General features: G+C 37.5%; 1 protein-coding gene across 4 annotated transcripts in view; it reads left to right on the forward strand.

The window, feature by feature from the left end:
• The window catches only part of ANKRD12 (ankyrin repeat domain 12), a 114,718-nt gene that overhangs the window by 65,021 nt on the left and 37,559 nt on the right, over window positions 1-12,138 (forward strand). For all 4 annotated transcript variants that reach the window (XR_010933137.1, XM_067699692.1, XM_067699691.1 and 1 more), the window contains one exon: window positions 4,060-4,207. Coding sequence is in view for 3 of the 4 variants with exons in the window: in XM_067699692.1 (XP_067555793.1) it covers window positions 4,060-4,207 (148 nt within the window). In the remaining variant the exon portion in view is untranslated. The remainder of the gene's footprint in view (window positions 1-4,059; window positions 4,208-12,138) is intronic.

Here is a 12,138-nt window from a genome sequence, read left to right on the forward strand (position 1 = left end):
GGTTTTTTACCCTCATATTCCCTTCCTAACCCTTCACAACTAGATGACGGCACATTTCTCTGGCAGATGATTGGAGGTTTATTTCCTGACAAGTATAAACCATACTGTCTGGACTGACATACCACAAGAATAGTTGGGAGTAAGGATTAAATGTAAGCTAATTAAGTAAAACATACTGAACATTAAGACCTCAGTCAACCAGAATGCTGACAGTAAGGCTTATGGTTCTAGGGCAGGAATGGAAAGATTTCTCAATAGAAAAGTGAACTAGCCAAGAGGGGGTTCTGATGAAATGGCCTAGTCATATCACACTAGCACAAGGTCCATCTGTCAATAGATCCTACCTATGCCTAAAAAACTTTCAGCAAGTCTTTTAGTGCCTTACTCTTTTTTTTTTTTTAATTTATTTTTTGGCTGCATTGGGTCTTCATTGCTGCGCATGGGCTTTCTCTAGTTGCGGCGAGTGGGGACTACTCTTCATTGCGGTGAGTGGGCTTCTCATTGCGGTGGCTTCTTTGTTGTGGAGCACGGGCTCTAGGCGCACGGGCTCAGTACTTGTGGCTCACGTGTTCTAGAGCGCAGTCCCAGTACTTGTGGCACACAGGCTTAGCTGTTTCGCGGCATGTCGGATCTTCCCGGACCAGGGCTCGAACCCGTGTCCCCTGCATTGGCAGGCAAACTCCCAACCACTGTGCCACCAGGGAAGTCCCTAGTACCTTACTCTTAAATATGGACAGCCAGTGATCACCTGACCTTTGAGAAAGGTCTCTAATATGGAAGGCAAAGAGCCGAACAAGCAAATAGAAAAGTAGAAACGTGGAGGACATGATAAGGCCAAGAGAAACTTCAAAAAAAAAAAAAAAATGAAAGAAACACATTACCTTCCCCAAAGAGATGAGAGTTTCTTGTAGCCATGAAACAAAAACTGAAGGATTGCTAAATAAGGAACAGTTAACAAATTTAAAAATAAAAACAAAAAAAGCTCTTGGAAATTAATAATATGGTAGCAGAAATGAAAAGTGGAGTATGGAGGGTTAAAGATAAAGTTGAGGAAATCTCCCAGAGACTAGGAAACAAAAGACGAAGGTGGAGGAGGGGAAATGAGAAAAAAGAAGATTAATTCAGGAGATCCAGTATTATCTTAACAAGAGTTCTTAGAAGACAGAACAGTGAAAACATAGGACATTATCAAATAAATAAATCCAGGAATTTTCTCAGAACTGAAGGAACATGGATCTTCAGATTGAAAGAGCAGTTGAATGCTCATCAGCACAATGGATGTTAAAAGACCAAGATCAAAATTCATTATCCTGGGATTTCAGAACAATAGAGGCAAAGAATGTCCTCAAGCTTACAGAGAGAAAAAGCAAGTTCCATATAAAGGTAAAAAATCAGAATGGCATCAGACTTCAATAACAACACTAGAATCTAGAAGATAATGATGATGCCTTCAAAACTGGGGGGAAAAAAAAAAACTGGGGGGAAAATTATTCTATATCAAGAGTAAATATTAATCAAGTGAGGATAGAATAAAGGTGTTTTCTGACATGGAAAAATCTCAGAATATTTACTGTTTCTTAGAAATCTCCTGGAGGTGGTGTTTCAACAAAATGAGGGAGTGAACCAAAAAAGAAGATAAAAGGTCTAAAGAATCCACAGAATTGAGGGAAGGCCATTTCTAGGATGATAGGATAAACGGATATGTCAAGATGACAACTGGGAAGCAAATCTAGACAGCAACCAGTCCATTTTAGAGCAAGTTAGAAGGCTTGGAGAAAGTTTAACAAAAAAATGGTGGTATATTGAATTGAAGAGATCTGTACTTGTAGCAGAACGGGGGATGAATTAAAGATGAGTATGTAGAAAACCGAGTAAGTGAAAAGTCAAGATAATTAAATCTCTGGGATAAAATAAACTTGTGTAAGAATGGAAATTTTGTCATGGTGTACTACTTGGTTCAACATTTACATTAATCATAATGACACAAAAAATAATATGTCTATCTTGGAAAGTTAGGAGGAGGGGGAAGTGGATGTGTATGGGAGAGGGATGGAGTTGGTAAAAGAGAGCTGAATTGTGTTTTCCATTGTAAGACAATAGGCAGTGCCTAAAACCGAAAAATACGGAAGCAGCACGCTGTTACTTAAGTATATGGACATAAATGTCAGGGATGATTTTGTTCTTCACCAGCAGCCTTGAAAAGCCGTTTGATCTTTTAAAATCATAAACATGTAATTTGATAAAAATTAGTAAACAAAAAGGGAAATTAAATATTAACAGTTGAGATCATGCATAATTTGTTTTCTTTATACATTCTTACATTTCAAGTATTCTGTGTTGATGGTTTATTCTTTGATAGTCTAGAAAAGATTTTTCATTGTTTAATTCACTGTGAATCTTTATTATTCTTAAATACTTTCATTTGTTAGAAGTTCCTAATTTATAGCATACTGTTTAATATTGCTTCTTTAAAAAGACATGATACATTTCCTCAGTACCAGAAAACACCATAGTTATGTGTTAGGAATACAGAGACGAATAAAGATCTCACATGAAGTTTATGGTCTAGGACAAGGGGAGAAATGTGTTAATAAATTATAGTATAGATTTACCTATGATAGAACACACTCATGTCACTGGAAGTAGAATCTCAAAACAAGAGGAGATGTTAGGGAAGCAGAATTAATAATACTTGGCCACCTACTTGACGGTAGAGTATGAGTGAAAAACGAGAATGTGATGACTCCCCACTTTCTGGTTTCAGTGACTGGGTATACTTTGGTGCCAGTCACTGAGAATGGAAACAAAAGATAAGGGTGCACGTTTAATGAACTCTGGGACCTATTGGTTTCAGCTTTTGTATTGAAATACAGTATATCCAAAGAATATTTGGGTATTTGATTTTGAAGGTCAAGAAGAAGGCTGAGAAAGAGCAAGCGCGAGAATGAAAATGAATGAGTGGATTGCATAATCGTCATCGCATTCAGAGTGGGTGAGCTCTCCAGGGAGATGATGTAGACCAGAGCATGAATCAAGTGAATCAAGGACAGAGCCCTAGGGAAACAATGTATGGCTCAGATATTTACAGATCTTAGGAGACATTTCATTGGACTGATGGTAACATAATTTTAGGTAGAAGAGTAAAGGGCCAATAAGAATAAAGAAGTCAAGGCCCCAAGGGTAAACATCTTTTCAGGAACTTGACTGTAAAGGAAAGAAGAGAGATTTAGCTAGAGGAGGAGAGTATAGGTTTGAGCAGTTGCTTTTTTTTAACCTGTGTTTCATTTCTTTATTGCCATTATTGTTCTAAGGCAAAAGAGACATGAACTGGAAAGATTGGCTTCTAGAAAGGAGCCAATCGAAAAAGAGGTAAGAAATATAGAAAGGAAGAGGAATAAGGAGCAACAAACAAATGAAATGACTAACCAGTCGCATCTTGGTTTGTGGAGCCCAAAGCTTTTGAAATTTGTGAGGGCAGGGTTCTTTAAGAAATGAATAAAAAATTAGATATAGGGCCATGTAAGGGGACCATGAAAATGAGATGCCTTGAAGTTTAAGCTTTAGTAGTTTTAAGTAAACCCATGTCAGTTAGCGATAGTTTAAATCCCAGAGTGATGGGGAACAGGTGATTAAGAGCCTTGGTAGCGATGGTAGCCTTAAACAGGGGAGATACTTCTTTTGAGACTTCCTGTAGCCTGTACATTCCAGGAGGCCAGGGAGCTTTATACTCTTGTTCACTGATTTATCTGAAGGACTTGGAGCAGTGCTTGTCAATAGGTACTCAGTAAATATTTGTCAAGTGTATGATGAAACAGGAAGAAAAATAATGAGATTCAGTGCTAAAATAGCCCAGGAGCAAATTTCTTTGTAGTAGATACGATCAGAAGGGGGATGGCGATGAAAATGGAACTTGAGAGTAATTATGATTTAGTATAAACACTGAGGAATGGAGGCAGAGGAGATGAAGCAGGAGGATATTATGAGTGTGATCAAGAGGAAAATGGTTGAAATAATGCAGTCTATGAAAGGACTGAGTCTTCCTACTGTTTAATGTTGCAGATAGTGAAACTGCTACTTCGTCATGGTGGAAATCCATTTCAAGCTAATAAACATGGGGAGCGTCCAGTGGATGTAGCAGAAACAGAGGAGTTGGAATTGCTGCTAAAAAGAGAGGTGCCTTTATCTGATGATGATGAGAGTTACACAGGTTTGTTCCACATAATCTGCATTCACCTGTTTGACACGATATTTAGTAGAATATTCTACTTCTGCTTTATAATACCTAAAATGTTGAGTACCTTAGGTAATGCTATCTAGCTATTAAGAATGGTGAATTTAGTAACCTAAATTTAGGTGTTTGCTACATGTCCTCTGTGTAAATGGAGTCATAATGCTCTCACCCTATTTCTGTGATTTCTTTTCCCCACAGATTGCTGATGTTACATTCAAGCCTATTGCAGCCTCTCTCCCCATTAATAGCTACCACCACTGCTATACACTACCACTAGCTATCCCACATCTTGAGTTCTTTTAATTCTTCTATAAATTAGAGCACCACTAACCGAACTCTTCCTGGCATTAATGAGTCATCTTTGCATTTTTATTTTTGCAATTTAGGTTGTTGAACTCTGGTCATTGTTATAAAATATAGGCACAATTTTACAGTCACAGTTTTAAAAAGGAAAGACCCGAAAAGAATATTTCATAAAACTTTTGGCATACTCAGAGTTTAAAAAAATAAACATAAACAATTAAAAAAATATAACAGAGAAAAACTTTCCTGTATTGAAGAAAGTCTTTTGTGTACAGATTGGAAGGTTTCACCATGTTTCAGGCAAAAATCAATGGAAAACAATTCAATAAGTCTCATAACTGGCCATATCTTTACAAAATTATAAACAATTCCTATAAGCAATTAGGTAATAATACTAGTTTTATATTATTTATAAATAAAATGAAACCATACTCATTTAATCTCAGCCATTGCCAGAGGGCAATAGGACAACATCTGTACTTTTAAAAGAGAAAGGTCTACCATTTACTTTTTTTTTATTGAGGTATAATTGACATATTGTATTAGTTTCACATGTACAGCATAATGATTTGTATACACTGAAACATGGTCACTACAGTAATTCTAGTTAGTAATGGTCACCATACGTAGTTACAAAGTTTTTTCTTTCTTTCTTGTAATGAGGACTTTTAAGATCTACTCTCTTAGCAGCTTTCAAATGTGCAATGCGGTATTAAGTACAGTCACCATGTACAGTACATCCTCATGACTTATTTATTTTATAACTGGAAGTTTGTACCTTGTGACCCCCTTCACCCATTTAACCCACCCCCTCATCTCTGACAACCACCAGTCTGTTCTCTGTATTGATGAGCTTGGTTTTTGTTTGTTTTTTAGACTACACATGTGAGATCATAGAGTATTTGTCTTTCCCTGTCTGACTTATTTCACTTAGCATAATGCCCTCAAGGTCCATCCATATTGTCTCAAATGACAATATTGTGTTCTTTTTTGTGGCTGAATAATATTTCATTGTGTATATGTACCACATCTTCTTTATCCATTTATCCATTGATGGACACTTAGGTTGTTTCCATATCTTGGCTATTGGAAATAATGCTGCAGTGATCATGGAAGTGCATATAGTTTTTCGAATTGGTGTTTTCATTTTCTTTGGATAAATAACCAGAGGTGGAATTGGTGGATTACATGGCAGTTCTATTTTTCATTTTTTGAGGGACCTCCATCCTATTTTTTTATAGTGGCTACACCAATTTACATTCCCACCAATGGTGCGCAAGGGTTCCTTTTTCTCCACATCCTCAAGCCAACACTTAAAATTTCTTGTCTTTTTGATAATAGGTGTTCTGACAGGTATGAGGTGATATTGCATTGTGGTTTTGATTTCCATTTCCCTGATGATTAGTGATGTTGAGCATCTTTTCATGTGTTTGTTGGCCATCTATACGTCTTCTTTGGGAAAATGTTTATTCAGATCCTCTGCCCAGTTTTTAAATTGGATTGTTTGTTTGCTATTGAGTTGTATGATACCAGTTTTTTATGTAGTTTGAATATTAACCCCTTATCAGATACATGATTTGTAAAGATTTCCTCCCATTCAGTAGGTTGCCTACTGAATTTTTATTTTGTTGATGATTTTCTTTGCTGTGCAGAAGTTAAAATCTCATTATTTTATTATGAAAATATTCAAACACACAGCAAAATTTGGAGAATTGTACAGTGAACCCCCTGTGCCCACTAGCTATGTTTTGCAGTTGTTAACTGTTTATTACATTATCACATATCTATTGATCTACCCATCAATTCTTATTTTTTGCTGCATTTCAGAATAAGTGGTGGACATCTCTAAATAATTTAACATGCATTTCATTATAACTAGAGTTCAGTTCTTGTATATGATTTTTAGGTAATATTTACATTTGTGAAATTAATAATTCTTTAATAAAACATTCTATGAGCTTTTAAGATATGCATAGACCTTGTGTAATCCAACCTTATCAAGATACAGCATATCTCCAATACTCCAGGAAGTTCCTTATGCCCCTTCCTAGTCAGTGCCCACCCCTACCTGATCATTTACAACCCTCATGGTAAAGATGACTAGACAAGAATCACTAAAGGCTGGTAAATCTAGGGAGAATTCTTTTTTTATAAAAGCAGATATTTACATGACCTTTTCACATTACAAGAGAGGAGGAAAAAAGAACAGTGATTATATGGTAGAGAAATCCAGCACCACCTGGACTGAGTGATCAAAATTAACATCATCAAAGGAGAGACAGATGCATATCATGTGCCTCCACATGTGGTACCCTGAGAAGGATAGAACATCACTTATAGCATTCTGACTGAGAATGTATAATCATGAGGAATGTTCTGCTTTTTAAAAGCCACTGCCACCAAAGATTAAGAAATGTCAGTGTCATGAACCAGTAAAGGCAATAGAAATGTTCCAGGCTATCCAAAGAGGTAATAATTAAAGGCAATACCTGCTCCACGACTGTTTTCTGTCCTGGAGGGGGGGAAAGATTATAAAAGATATTATTAGATCATTTAGCAAGGAATATGGACAGTAGGTTAGTGTTGTATCAGTGTAAGTCTATGAAGTCGACAGCTGTGCTGTGGTAACAAGAGAATATCTGTATGTCTTGGGAAATACTAAAGTATATAGGGATAAAGAGCCATGATATATGTAATTTACCCTCATATAGTTCAGGGAAACAAATGTATTTATACACATGTGTATATATAGAGAGAAAGTAAATTATAACACGAGAGCAAAACGTTAACAGGAGGAAAGCCTGGGTAAAGGATATATAGTGTTCATTATTTTTTATTTTTCTAACTTTTTGTGAGTTTGAAATTATTTCCAAATAAAATCTAAAATATACAAATACATAAAGTTTTTTTGCTTTGTCCATTGAAAAGATCTAAAACTGACTAAGACAGTAACAGTAATCTTTCTTGGTACCCAGATTATAATCAGGAAATAATTTCTCCTAAAAGAAAACCAAGGTTTCTTGGAAAAAATGGGTGATGCTAAGTCTAGGACAGGAAATATGTAAGATGAGCTTGGAACATCTTGTCATTTCAGATTTCAGGTCTTGTCAGAGGCCTTAGGAGATAACTTGAACAGTTCCCCACTGGCCAAAATGCAATAGTTTGAGTTTCATTAAGGGTGTTAATTGCAAAGATTTGAAACCCATCAAATATGTTTAAACCCATGAGTCTATGATGATAAATTTTTAAATTTACCATGGTCATCAGAGAACCAATTTGTTATCTTAAAAATTAGGCAAAAAAGGGGCTTCCCTGGTGGCGCAGTGGTTGAGAGTCCACCTGCCGATGCAGGGGACACGGGTTCGTGCCCCAGTCCGGGAAGATCCCACATGCTGCGGAGCAGCTGGACCCGTGAGCCATGGCCGCTGAGCCTGCGCATCTGGAGCCTGTGCTCCGCAACGGGAGAGGCCACAACAGTGAGAGGCCCGCGTACCACAAAAAAAAAAAAAAAGAGGAAAAAAATCAGTCATTTATTTCACCTTCATATTCGTATATGAACTCTTGTCACTGGGTAACCTCATTATGGGTGAGGAGAAATGTTTTTTATTAGATTAATCCAGCTAAAAGAGTGAAAAGAAAGACTGACCGTTTTGCAACCCCCTGTTAGTCAATGTATGGGAGCATTGAGGATCAACAGTTGCTAACATTAAATTAAAAAGAGAAAGAAAGAAGGCATTGCCTGCCCTTGCTGGAATGCCCCTGTCCTCCACTCCTCAGTCCTCAGGATCCAGCTGCCATTTGCAGGAAATACCCAGACAGAGGAGCATGCTGAGCTGCACCAAGCAACATTCAGACCATAGGAAACCCCAACAGCAGCATCGTTTCCCAACAGATAAATTGTACGAAAATAAGAAGAACCTGTAGAAAATAATAAAAATTACTTAAGTGGCATATTTCAAAAATGGGCAAGACTAAACTATTAAGCATGTATTTAACAGGTAATTTATACTTCAGGGGAATTTTGTATAAAACTCAGTTAAGGGCTTGCCTGATGGCGCAGTGGTTAAGAATCTGCCTGCCAGTGCAGGGCACACTGGTTCGAGCCCTGGTCCAGAAAGATCCCTCATGCCGCAGAGCAACTAAGCCCGTACGCCAGAACTACTGAGCCTGCGCTCTAGAACCCGCGAGCCACAATTACTGAATCGGCGTGTCCCAACTACTGAAGCCTGCACGCCTAGAGCCAGTACTCTGGGGGGAGGGGAATAAAGAGAGAAAAATGTAATGTTGGTTAAAGGGTTGGTAAGCAGTATATTGTAGTAGGAGTGGTAATGATGGAGCTATAGGCAAAATTGTAAAGGTGGCAGCTTTCCTTTTAGTATGTATTTTCACTCCTTCAGCCTCCAATAAATGTAAACTAAAGTGTTTGGTACGTAGACATTGCTTAATAAATATTTGTTGAATTGTGGGGGAGGGGTAACTGGCCCTAAGGGATTATGCTAGAATCCTCCATCCCCCACAGATCCAAGGAGTAGCTGGGCTGAGTTTGTCCATTACTGAGACTGAGGAAGTTGGGAAAGACCTAGTCCAGCAACAGGGAGGTCTCCTCCTGGTGCTTCAGTGCTGACTGGCAGTCCTGGGGGAGCCCACTTTCCCTTCCACTGCTTGCAAAGAGCTGCCTCTTGGACTACTTCAACAGCGACAACAAAAGGAGTACTTAAGAAAATTCAAGGACAGCGCAAAGGCTTTTTGGAGCTAATAAAAAACATGATTATATAATCAGACAACACAGTAGATGAGCTGAAGTGGGACTTAAATGATTAGGCTATAAAATGAAGTAAAACAAATCCTCACAACACAGCAAAAATACAAAGAGAAAGAATCCTGAAAGAAGAGATAAGATAAAAGACTTAGGGAATAGATCGAGGAGCTCTAGCAGATCTTATCTTTTCTTAATTGGAATATAGTTGTTTTACAATGTTGTGTTAGTTCTGCTGTGCAGCAAAGTGAATCAGTCATGTGTATACATATCCACTCTTCTTTAGATTTCCTTCCCATTTAGGTCACCACAGAGCACTGAGTAAGTTCCCTGTGCTATACAGTAGGTTCTCGTTAGTTATCTATTTTATACATAGTAGTGTATATATGCCAATCCTAATCTCCCAATTCATCCTACCCCCGCTTCCCTGCTTGGTAACTGTAAGTTTGTTCTCTACACCTGTGACTCTATTTCTGCTTTGCAAATAAGTTCATCTGTACCATTTTTCTAGATTCCACATGCAAGCAATATTATACATTTGTTGTTTTCTTTCTGACTTACTTCACTTTGTATGACAATCTGTAGGTCCATCCACATCTCTGCAAATGGCACTATTTCATTATTTTTTATGGTTGAGTAATATTCCATTGTGTATATGTACCACATCTTTATCCATTCCTCTGTCGATGGACATTTAGGTTGCTTCCATGTCCTGGCTATAGTAGGAGCTCTAACAGATTTAGCATATGAATAATAGCTAGTTATGGGAATTTAAAAGGGAAAAAAAGAAACAGGTGGAGAATAGTCCATAATTATACAAATAGAAAAAAATGTTCCTGAGCTGAAGCAAGCCCAAGTCTATCAATTATAAAGCTCCAGGTGGATATAATATATAATTTATCAATTATAAAGCTCCAGGTGGATTGATGGAAGAAGCATGTACACATACCCCTAGACATATTTTGATCAAATTCCTTGTAAATTCTGAGTGTAGCAAGTTACAAGGAAATACAGTCGCATTGGCATTGGACTTCTAACTTACAACAGTGGAAGATAGACTACTGAGAGAAAAGAACTGCAGCATAAGAATTATGTACCTGGCCAAGGTATTGTTCACCTGTTAGGGTAAAGGAAAGATAATTTAGGGGTTTAAAAGCTATATCAATGTATTTTCTTACTTTTCAAAAAAAGAAGTTATGGAAGAATAAACCAACAACCTATAAAAGTGGTTACCTAATAGGAGAAGGGGTTAAAAGAAAGGCATGTGAATTGTTAGTCTTTTTGAAAAACAGCCTGGCAACAGCTAACAAAATACAAGGGCTCTTACCTTTTAGAGAAATATACTGAAATATTTCTGGATGAAATGATACCATGAATGGGATGTGCTTCAAAATGATACAGGAGTAGGATGAATAGAGGTATGGGTTGGCCAGAGATTGATGGCTGTTGGAGCTGAGTGATGAATACATGGGGGATCAGTATAACATTCTGTCTACTTTTGTGTAAAGTCAAATTTTACCATTATAAACACAGTTTTAAAAATACTTATGCTCCTTAATATAGTAGTCATACTTCTGGAAATATCCCATGTTTATTACAGCAGTGTTTTCAGTGGCAAAAGAAAAAGTGTGTAGTCATACAGGGGATCAGTTGCATAAATCAAGGTGTACAGCCACACCACAGACTATTGTACAGCCATGAAAAGGTGTATCTTAACACTGTACCAGTCACTTGGAGAGATTTTCATAAGATATTGTTGAGTCAGAACAGTCAAGATGAAGGCTCATAATATCTCATTTTTGTAAAATGAACAATGTTTTAAAAATCTATATGTATATGCACATATATTTGTGTAAAATTTTATAAACATGGAGTAAAATCTGGAAGGATGTATCTTCGGTTGCTAATGAGGCATGTGTTGGGGGTCAGGTGGCAGAGGAAGGGATAACTTGGGTGGACGGAAAGGAGGTAGAGCTGGACACAGTCATGTGATAATATTTTTGTACACATAAAATATACAGGACTCTACAAAATCTCTTGCCCTGCACCACTGTTTATTTAATCCCAATTCCATTCCCTTCACAATTAAGTTTCTTAAAGTGCATTGTGGTGCACTTGAAGTACCTTCCATCCAATCTATGTTTACTAACATCGCACATGATCTTCCAACAACAGACCCCTTAGCTGTCTTTTTGGTCTCTCTGTGGGATTTGACAGTGTTGACTGTGTTCTTCCCAAAATTCTCTGGTCCTGGTTTCAGAGAGGCAGTTCTCTCCTGGCTTTTTCTCCTGGAAGATAATTCTCTTCCAGCTTCTCAGACTGTTCCTTCTCAGGTTCCTTCCAGATCTCATCTCTTCGTTTCTTCCTCATTCTCTTCCCGTACACCCCTGTGTTTATTTTTCCAAAGATTTACTTTCTGGAACCCTCTTCTCATACCAGATAATCTCCCAAATAAAGTTCACCCACACTTACAGCTTTAACTACCATCTATGTTGTGAAGCCTTTTAAATATCTCTTTATTCCATACCTTTCGCTTACGCTTCATGCGTATATATTTAACTGCTCTCCGGATGTTACCACTTAGAATTACCACAGAAATCAGTGTACCTGGAATGAACTACTTTTTTCCCATTTACACTCCTCTTCTTGTTTTTCCTGTCTCATCATTCAGCTATATGTATGTCCTAAACTTGATAGTCATCCTAAATTCGTCTTCTTCCTTTTTCTTCAGGTCAATTAGTCTACAACTGTGTTTGTGCACCCATGATGTGTTAGGCATTGTTTAAGCACTGGAGATCTAGCTGATTAAGAAAGTGGAGATACTAACATAATCATCCCCTAACCCTTG

The sequence above is a fragment of the Pseudorca crassidens genome, chromosome 12 (assembly GCF_039906515.1).
Source record: "Pseudorca crassidens isolate mPseCra1 chromosome 12, mPseCra1.hap1, whole genome shotgun sequence".
NCBI lineage: Eukaryota > Metazoa > Chordata > Mammalia > Artiodactyla > Delphinidae > Pseudorca > Pseudorca crassidens.